Raw genomic sequence first — 10,387 nt, forward strand, 5'->3', positions numbered from 1 at the left:
GCTCATCCAGGAGGAGCCATGAGAGGCAGATGTCCACCAAAAGTCTTTATCCTTCAGAGTAGCTCATGGATTTGGGGCTCAAGGAGGTGGACAGGGTAATTCCAGCCAATTGGCCACTTTCTTTACCCCAAAAGAATTACCAGATGGGGTGGCCAAGATGGGGTCTGCAGGGATGCTGGGGAGTCACCCCAAACCTGTTGGCCACTGTGGGTGATGTTCACCACCTTCTCCTTTGAGCTAACTACAGTGGAGAAAAAGCATTTCTGCTTGCTTGCAAGTAGGCAGTATCACCATCAAGACACCTTTGGTGAACTTCTTTTCCACAAAGATCCCTTGAGACAAGCAGCAGGGATATTTGCACATCCAATAGTTTTCCCATCAACACAGCAGATTTGGGGACACACAAGTGTTTTGTAAATTTTTCATCACTATCACATAGGAATTCGAGGGAATTAAGGACAGAATCCCAGACATTTCAGAATGGTCAGTGGCAGCGAATTCTGACTCTTTGGTTTGAAACGACTTTTTCATTTCAAAATTCCCACTGTTTCATCTTTTTCAAAGCAAGGGTTTAATAAAAGCTCAGTATCGAAACATTTACTGATTCTTCCAAAACTTATCCTTCACCTTTTCAAGCAACTGAAGTTAAAATACTCAAAATAGGCTTTGGTTCTCCTTTTGAAACTTTGAAATAGCTAAAGAACCAAAGTAAGTAAAATCCCCCTTTTCCACCTAGCTTTGTGCTAGGTGTTCGATCTCCTTTTTTTTTTTTTTTTTTCTTTTTTAATATATATTTTTTAAGGTCCCAACTCATGCTGCAGATCAGGGCTTTCACTAGCCCTGTAAATCTGATGTACTGCTGAGAGAGGCAGTGGCCTCACTCTCTCCCTCTCCCAGGAAGGCTGCTAGACCTCCCCTTGATCCCTTGCAGAATAAATACTGTTGCCAGACATGGGAATTAATTAAGAAGAAAACAAAAACAAAAAGAAAACAGAAAAGTCCTTTTGACCAAAAGGGCCAAGGAATGCAATGTAACAAACCCAAGTCTGGACAGTGTGTCAGTGTCTAGTGAGCTCTGTGTGTGGGAAAATGGGGAACAATTCCCATGGAAAAGCCAACTCATGGTGATGGCCGAGCCCTGGACTAAGGCAAGTGACATTTTCAGGGATGTTGAAGACAGCAGCAGTCCTGGCCTGGCTTTCCCAGATGGAGCCATGAGTGGTGGGATGGGGACAGTGAATGCCCAACGGCCCCAAAGCCAAGCGCAAAGTCTAAAGTGCCGGTGGCCACGGGGCACAGCACCTGCCCTTCCTCTGCTCACTCCAGGGATGGCCCTCTGCCCCAAACCTCACATCAGTGAGAGGACAAAGAGCTTCTCAGGAAGCTGATGATGCAGAAGGGCAGGTGGGAGCCCCAGGGGAGCAGGCTGCCTCGCTGGGAGGGGAGCAGACGCATGGTGGGACCGGGCGCGGGTTTAGTTGCTGGCCTCTGAGATGGGAGCCACGTGGCCAAGCCCCGCCAAGCCACTGAAGCCTGTGTTCCAAGGGTCAGGGAGAGGAAAGAAGGGTTGGGCAGCGAGGTTTTCATTGTGGCCCAGGGCGAAGGCGAAGATGCCCGCGTTCCTCTCCATGTCCATCTGGGCCCGCCTCAAGAGCTTCATCTGCGTTTCCTTAATTTGGCTCTCCAGCTCCTGCAGGCTGAAAGGCGTCTTGGCCCCGCTCAGGAAATGTTTGGGGCTGGGGCCGGGAAGGCACATGGCCGTGCTGCCGAGGTGGCTGCTCATCTCCTCCAGGGTGGGCGGCATCACAAAGCTGTTCTCCACGGGTGGAGCCCCGGGGGTGAAGAGCAGACCGGCCGCCCTCCACGCCGCCGGCTTGCGGCCGCGCCGGGGCCGCGCGATGCGGCAGCTCTGGCGCTTGATGTGGCGGTGCAGGTGGTCGGAGCGGGTGAAGCTCTTGTAGCAGAACTCGCACTGGTAGGGCCGGATGCCCGTGTGGATGCGCATGTGGTTCTTCAGGTCATAGTTGTGCACGAATTTGGCGTTGCAGTGGATGCACAGGTACGGCCGCTCCCCCGTGTGCTTCCGCATGTGGATTTTGAGCTTGTCCTGCCTGCAAAAGGGAAAAGGAGTTTGGTCAGGAGGTTTTTGGGACAAAAGGGGTGTGGTTTGGATTGCTTTTTTTTGGGGGGGGGAGTTGCCTCCCTGACTGGGAGCAGGGGAGGAGGTGATGGGAAGGTGGGGAGCTCATGCTGGGGCTCTCCCTGTGTGTGTGGATGGTCTTGCAGGCTGATGTTTGCATTCGCCTCCTCTTTCCTGGGCACTAAAACACCACACACACAGAGCCCTCCCTGTCAGGAGTCTGCAGCCCATCACAGAGAGTTCAAAACAGCTTAAATTGGAGGGGAAAAAAAATATCCCTGGAATGAACCCAGAAAACACAGAATCATTAAGGCTGGAGAAGACCTATGATCATCAAGTCCAACCATTCCCCAGCCAACACCATCACTAACCAGTGTCCCCAAGTGCCACGTCCAGATGGCTTTCAGATCCCTCCAGGGATGGGGATTCCACGACTGCCTTGGGCAGCCTGTGCCAGGGCTGCACAACCCTTTCAGGGGAAGAAATTTTTCCTGATTTTCCAAGTTCAACTTTTTCTGGCACAACTTGAGTCTGTTCCACCTTGTTCTGTCCCCTTTTCCCTGGGAGAAGAGCCTGACCCCCTACTAGGCTACAACCTCCTTCCATGTATTTGTAAAAAGCAAGATTAGAAATACAAGAATATATCTATATGTAACTAAATCTGGGATTATTTAATAAATACAGCTCCATTCCAGCCCGCAAAGGGGGAAATAATTAGTTGGGATATGAGGACCTGGCAACGTGGGACCACACTGCCTAAATTCGGTCCCTCTAGGAGCCGAGTTTCCTCTCCTTTTATTCTTGCACTGACCACACGGTGTCTCAGGAGCTTTCTTTTGGAGCAGGAGCATCACTGAGGGTGATGCTGCCAGACATGCAGCACCCAGGCACTCTGTCCTGCCCTGCCAGGGTCTCCAAGGCCAGCAAGCAACAATTTCGAGAAGTTTTTTTTAAATCCAGCCACAGAATAGCGTAATATCCAAACCAATTCCACTTAATTAAAAATATTTATATATGTATTTTTTTAGGGTAACATCTAAAAGGAAGAGTATTTTCGCATACTGGCAATCCAATCACTACTTTTTTTCCCCCAATAAATAATTGTTTCCTTCTGCAGTCAAAAAAAAGAAAAAGAAACAAAATCACAGCTAAAGTGTATGATTATAAAAAGTGAAGCTGATTATGGCTCAACTGAGCTGAGCACTGCTTCTTAGGTTGCACCAGTGGAGTTCAAGCAAAGAGCAAAGAGGGAAAATTCATATTGTTTTCCAAAATTATTTCAGTACAAACCCTCCATCATGCTAGTATTAAGACTAAAAATATGTAGAACATGTGGAGTAATGTCATTATTAGATATAAAATATATATTGTACATTACAGACATGTCATATAAAACTATACGGTATATTTTAATATAAAGAGTAAAGAATATACAATTTATTATTATTTTAGAATATAACTAGATTATAAATTACATAATATATGTATATATTATGACTATTTAATTTCTCTAATATAAAAGCCACACAAAAATCTGTTTCTTCTGGCAGATCAAGCAGTCAAAACTTGCAAGGTGCTGCCTCTGAACTACTTTTTGCCACCCAGCCCGTGTGTATATTGAAACAGTTTTTGGTGACATGCCCAGCAGCATGGGGAGGAATGCAGCCCTGGACTGGGCATCCCTGCACACCAGTCCCTCAGGATCAAGGATGCAAAGGAGTATCCCTAGCAGGGGAGTCACTTCCTCAACAGATGATGCTTTATTGCTTTTGGGAGACTGATCCCAGCCTGGTCATACAGCTATGGATTTTTTTTTTTTTAGGGAGACATGAAAAAAAGCCATCTCTCAGTCCCTGTGCCAAGCTCAGGGCAACTTCCCACTCGGGCATCTTTAAAGCTGGTGTTAGCTCAAGGTTTCCACAAGGGTGCATTTCCTCTGGAAGGGCTGGAATCAGTGCTCAGCAGCAGACAAAGCAGCAGCAGAAAGAATTTCACCCTGAACGCGGGAGAAGTCGCGCGCGGATGAGTGCAGGGGCTCGTACTGCAAAGCAGGGGGAAATGTTAATAAAAAGCAGAGCTGCCAACCCCACCTATAATTTAATTTAAACCCCTGTATGTAATGTTTAACCTAGCAGGATCACTTTTCCTAATAAACACGCTGCGTGCCAGGACTGCATAATGTAAATACAGGCAAAGGCTCTTTTCAGGCTATTACCCATCTCTGGCAGCAGACGGGGAGAAACCCAATCCTACCAAATATCCCTGCCCCAGCAGCATCTCTGGGGAATGCGAGGGAGGTTTGTGCCTTCACCTGGAGCTGCTCAGAGGCTGGGGAAGTGAAATGCTCTGTGGTGAAGCACCCCGGGAGGATGAGGCACGGGAGCTGGGCTGGAGGCTCGTTCCGAGATCCACGCTCCCCGTGTGTGTGAATAACCTTAATGCAATTGCATTAGGAGAGCAATTAGGGCTCTGTGAGCTGTCACAACACAAATAATAGGAACAAATAATGTTAACCTTTCCAGCTGGAACAGTATCTCCTTGAGCACTCTGGGGTTGTCTTGGTGGGAAAGCTGAAATAGTTGCAGCTTTCTCCGGCGTTCTAGCAGGGTAGAACAGCAGACTAGAAGCTGAGCAGCCTTTGTTTAAGGAAAAACTAATTAATGAGCCGTTAAATGAAGTCCTGCTTCCTGCCATCAGATGTCTGTGGGCAGCAGGAGGGGCAGATCCAGGTGCATGTAGGGTCCTTGCCAGGGAATGTGAGATCCCACTGATGTCGAGGGGAAGGGATCTGCTGGGGAGGTCAGGGCACTCCTCACCCAGGAAAATATATCTTCTCCATCTCCCCAGTAGATTTTCTCCTCCACAGTTCTTTAAATGCAGAAGTAATGCAAAGGACTGATTCATACTGAAATTCCATTTGGGAACCTCTGCTTTCCTGCACCCTCACTCCCAGGGGACCCCAAAAGGGACCACCTGAGCTTGGAGTTCCCCAGTGAAGGCACCGTGGGTGCTTTCAGAAAGCATGGAATTCCCTCCCCCCCCCAGAGCAAAACACATAATGCAAGTGGCAGCACTCAGAAAATCCCAGTAGAAATCTCTTTCTACATCTCAATCACTCCACTTTGCTTAAAAATACGCTTTTCTCTAGAAGAGAGCTCTTACACAAGAGTAAGGATGAAAACAGCTGAGAAAACCCCACCCCAGACAAAACCAATTAGCTGCAAGCTATTCCAAATCCTTCCAAACACATTTAAAAACAAATCAATATTTTAAAATATCCACTTTGCTCAGGGTGTTAAAGAAGGAAAAGACCCTCCAGCACCCAGCTGTGCACAGGGTGACCCACAAGAACTGTTTTCATCAGTGGTGTTGGGGGACTGCACTGTTGGATGAGCCCCATTTTTTTCATTTTTTTTTCCCCTTGGATAAAGTCCCCTTGCCCCTGAGCACATGGGGGATGTCGAAACTGCCAGGTTCAGTCCTGCATTAGTCATGGGTCGTGCTAGAACAGCTCAGTGTGGAGTTTTTAACTTCCACCACGCTGATATAACTTGTCTGGCTTAGGGGTCAGTACCAGCATCTGTGCCTCAGTTTCCCTGAACTAAGTGAACAATGCTGTCCTTGCCTGTAAAGGACTTTGAGTGCCCTCTGGGAGGGCTCAGCTCTATTATTCCTGATACAGAGGAGGTGTCAGTGATGGATCTAGCCAGGCTATTTCCTCATCAGCAATTAGCACCCGCAGCAGCACACACAGGACAGACAGTGACATCCCCCAAGGGATGGGGCTGGCCAGGCTGTTCCTCTAGTCCAAGATGCCACCACACTCCTGGGGCTGAACCCACCCCACAGAAACAACAGCCCAGTGCTGACCTGGGGATGCATCACCAGCGGCAGCCAGATCCAAATTCCTGCAGGCAGGAATTATCACCATGCAGTGGCCTTTCCCCTGCAAATACCAGGGTGAGCTGGCTCACGTCTCACATGCCCGCCCGAGGCACGATGCTCCCCGCATTATAATATGCTGTCTGCTGCGTTAATGGAGGGGAGCATGGAAATTTATTTTCAGGTCAAATTCTCATCATCTGCATATCTTCCATTCGAATATTATCATAGGGACAGGAGAAGAAAAGACAGGCTGAATGCAGGAGCACCCCAGGTGTCCGGCCATTGTCAGGAGCTCGCCTCTGCCTACTGTGCAGATTATTTTCCTCTGGTTTTCTCACCCCAGCTTAATAGGGTTCTCTCTCTCACATGCAGCCAGGAGCTGAAATACCATGCTCTTGTCAGAAAGCTTTATTATTATGGTAAAGATTGTTCTCATTAGGTATTAATTATACTCAGCAAGAGCAGGTCCAGGAATCTATTTGTCTCCACTCACCGATTAAATTTGACCAGCTTTGCAGAGCACAGTTTCAGGCTGGAACATTAGATTTGCACAGCTAAATACAACTTGGCAGCAGAAGTTGCAGCTGCCCCATCTCTGGAAGTGTCCCAGGGCAGGTTGGATGGGGCTTGGAGCAATCTGGAACAGTGGAAGGTATCCCTGCGCATGGCTGGGTGTGGGACTGGATGAACTCTAAAGTCATTTCCAATCCAAACCATTCCATGATTCTGTGAGTCCAACTGCTCCCTCAGCACTTCCAAGTCCACCAAACCATGTGCCCAGGTGTCACATCTACACATCTTCTAAATCCCTCCAGGGAGGGGGACTCCTCCATTGTCCTGGACAGATTGTTACAGTGCTTTTCACAAAGAAATTGTTCCTAATATCCAGTCTAAACCTCTGCTGGTGAAGTTTGAGGATGTTTCCCCTTGTCCTGTCATTTGTTATTCTGGGGAAGAGACCAAGACCCCAACTGCACTACTAACACATAATAATTAGGGCCACTCCAGCCCCAGAAAGCCCAGTTACTGTCATGTCCAAACATGTGCAACTGGGCTGTGGTCTACACTGATGCCAAAATGTGCAAACCCAAACTAATTACATCCTGTAGCTAAATGGCCCTCCCAACTCAATGCATCTCTCAGCACATTAGAGTTGAATCCTCCTTGGCTGTTTGACCATCTGTTTTCCAGCTCGCTCTGGTCCCACTGTGGTGAACTATGGCGGGGTTGAAAATATCCTGTTACTTATTTAAGCTTTTGTCCAGCGAGAGGATGGATCCAGTGAGCTGTGGATGTCATCCACAACCCACAAAAATCAGTAGATTCTTTTTCTTCCTCCACCCTCCCTTCCTCCCTTTTTTTTTTTTTTTTCCCTGAAGGAATAGAGATCATGCCCTGCTTTCTTCCCTACTTTTATCTTGGGGGAATAAAAAATCTCTGACAAGTTTTCCCTGACGGTAGCTGAGAAGTAAGTCATGGGTCATGATGTGGCACCTCCAGCCACCACCCTACTCCCCACACACAGCAGAGGCAACCAACACAGACCTGGTAAAGCGAACTTCACATATATTGCACATATAGGGCTTCTCCCCTGTGTGGGTTCTCATGTGCCTGGGCAGCTTCCCGGCTCCCATGATGACTTTGTTACAGATGGGACACTGCTGGGATGCCTTGGGCTTTATTTTCCTCTCTTCCTCCAGAGGCCATGGGGGAAAAACTCCTCCGAACTGGGTAGCACTTAAGAAATTGAGATAAGCGCTGTAGTCAGTCTCTGCCTTAATATGCCCTAAGGGAGCTGCTGGGGTGTTGGCAAACATGTCCTTGAAGAAGTCATTAGGGAAAGGAGGCGGAGGCAGGTCTTCCTTCTCTTCCTCTTCCTTGATCTTCCTCTTTTTGATCACCAGGTCTAAAGGGCCGTTGTCTACTTGTGGCTCCTCAAGCTGGGAGAAAGAGTTAAAGTCACCGTTCCACAGATGAGGGAAGAAGCTGGGGGCAAAAGGAGACAGAGCTGGCCTCCTTTCTGGGATGTTTGCCTTAGGGTACAAGTTTTCACTCAGCAAGGACTCTATGGAGAAGTCTCGTATCATGCCCAAGTGTCCAGAGGAGTTACTGGCTGGGAAGTGATTTGGAAAATCTTTAGGCGCTTCTGTGTAAGCTTCTTCGGTGAGATCGGATTCAGAAGGGCTTTGGTGGCAGCTTACTTCTTGTACATCAGCTAGGTTCTCCTGATTGACAAAATCTTCCACTTCCTCCTCCTCCTCTTCTTCCTCATCTTCATCTTCATCTTCATCGTCATCGTCATCCTCTTTGTCATCTTCCTCCTCGGCCTCTCTGTCAGGCTCCATGATTTCAAGGCATACATTGATGATGCTCTGGATCTCCAGCATCTTGGCGGCGCTCAGGATGTGCTTGACGTTTGAGGTGGTGATGGTGAGGGTTGAGGTGTAGGCAAACTCGAGGATGGCAGAAAGTGCTTCAGGCTTGACGAAGTCAATCTCGTAAACGTAGGGCTGGTCTGTTAAAGTGCCAGTAGTGAAGAGTTTTTTGAAGTACTTGCTGCAGGCAGCCAGGACGGAGCGGTGGGTGCGGTACTCCTGGTCCTGGACGATGAGGATGACATCGCAGAGGAGCCCGTCGTGCCTCTGCTCGTTCAAACCACACAGGACCTCGCTGCTGTGGTTTGGGAAGGGGATCCCAATAAGATCTTCAATGCTATTGGCCATATTCTCATTTAGTGTCCTAGGACAAAGCACAGGCAGCAGAGCGTTAGCAGGGGACTCCCAGTGGATAATGCCAAAACGATGCTGCCTTCACCCAAGAGTCCTTCCCTCCTCTACCTCACCTGCTACCACCTCCTGATTGCACTGTTTCAGTGTGTCTCTAGGCCACCTTCAGATCCTTCCAGATCCTCTGTGACTGAACCTCTGCTTCCCTCCCCTATCTCTTCATCTCCTTTGTCCTCATCCTTCTCTATCCCCACAGTGTTCGCCTTTTCACAGTCTCCACAAGCTCCCTCTTCTTCACACCCCCACCCCCAGGAACGTTTTGCAATGACTCCCTCCCCATCACATTTCTTCTGCATCCTTCTGGAGCCAATACTGTTCCAGGCACATGCTGGATTTGTCCTGCCAGGAGCTATGTGGGGAAGTGTGATGCTGTATTGCTGCACACTGCCAAGAGCCAGCACCTACACTTCTTGAACAAGATGAGCCAGGAGTGCCCATCTCATCATCTATGTGATTGTTTTTGGTACAACTGGACATCCCAGATAAGACGGTCACAGCTTCCTGCTGCAGCAGGAGAGCGATCCTTGTGGATCTTCAGTTCTGCTACTTCATGCCTGGAAGCTATGACATGTCACCTCACATGAGGACAAGCCACGTAGGAATGTCTTCCTGAGGGATCTGGGAATGGGGAGGAAAGCAAGGATTTTTGTCACAGTGTGCACCTAAACACTCAGAGGAAGACAACCAGGTAGCATGGACCTGACCAGACACAGATTGTTGTCTGCTATCTCTTCCCATGAGCTAAGCTTTCTCCATTCCCAATCCTGCTTGGACTTGTCAGCATGGTATCAAAATGCCCTGTGCATCTGGCAGACATATTCCCCTGCTAGAGCAGCTTTAGCTTCAAAGGAAAACTCAGAAGCAAAAAGTCCACACCCAAGAGGAAAACCTGATTTTTATTTTTTTTCTGCCATTTTTTAATCTCTAAGATGTTTCCTCTTTCACATGGCTCCAACAGCCCTTCCACATGAGAAATCCCAGGAAAGGAAAGCAATTTCCTCCAGCAGGCGACGAATACATTAATCCCCTCACAGACAGAATACATCAAACAGACAGAATAACTTTGAATACACTAACCCTTGGAAGCCCCCAGGACACAGAGCATGTGTTCATGCAGTGTCACCTCTACCAGCCCTGGCCCTGCTGCAGGTAGACACTTGGTTCACAGCCAAGGAACAGAGCAGTTAATCTCCAGGAGAGCTCAGGGCATGTGAAAGCAAAAGTGCAGCCCCACTCCATCCCTTCTGCAAGGCTGACACCACCAGGCCGTTTCCCCAGTTCCACACCACCCCACCTCTGCAGCTCTCTTGGGATCCACTGCCATGTCCGGGGTGTCCCTTCCCTGCTCAGTTTCTGGCTCTGATGATTCCAAACCACCAGTGGGGACCTGGTTTACCTCAGCGGGCTCCCACCCTCCCTGCCTTGAGGATGGAAGGAGCCTGGTCTGATTGAGGCTGTCCATGAAAACCTGTGCTTCACCTCGGCCAGCAACTCCTGGGGAAGTCTGGGGGGCCCACAGAGGGGATCAGACTCTGCAGGAAATGTTCCCGTGGGAAAAGGAACGCTGTCTCCCTTT

At 48.8% G+C, this 10,387-nt stretch overlaps 1 protein-coding gene across 1 annotated transcript; it reads right to left on the reverse strand.

Moving 5' to 3' along the window:
• Positions 1–1,474: 1,474 nt before the first annotated feature.
• On the reverse strand, positions 1,475–10,067 carry ZBTB7C (zinc finger and BTB domain containing 7C). Its single transcript, XM_062513693.1, has 3 exons — positions 9,956–10,067; positions 7,571–8,768; positions 1,475–2,111 (listed from the first exon to the last, which is right to left on the reverse strand). Exons 2-3 carry the CDS (start codon positions 8,746–8,748, stop codon positions 1,475–1,477), a joined length of 1,815 nt encoding a protein of 604 aa, XP_062369677.1. The 5' UTR covers positions 8,749–8,768; positions 9,956–10,067.
• Between the last annotated feature and the right edge of the window lie 320 nt (positions 10,068–10,387).

Source organism: Cinclus cinclus, chromosome Z (genome assembly GCF_963662255.1).
Source record: "Cinclus cinclus chromosome Z, bCinCin1.1, whole genome shotgun sequence".
Taxonomy (NCBI): Eukaryota; Metazoa; Chordata; class Aves; order Passeriformes; family Cinclidae; genus Cinclus; species Cinclus cinclus.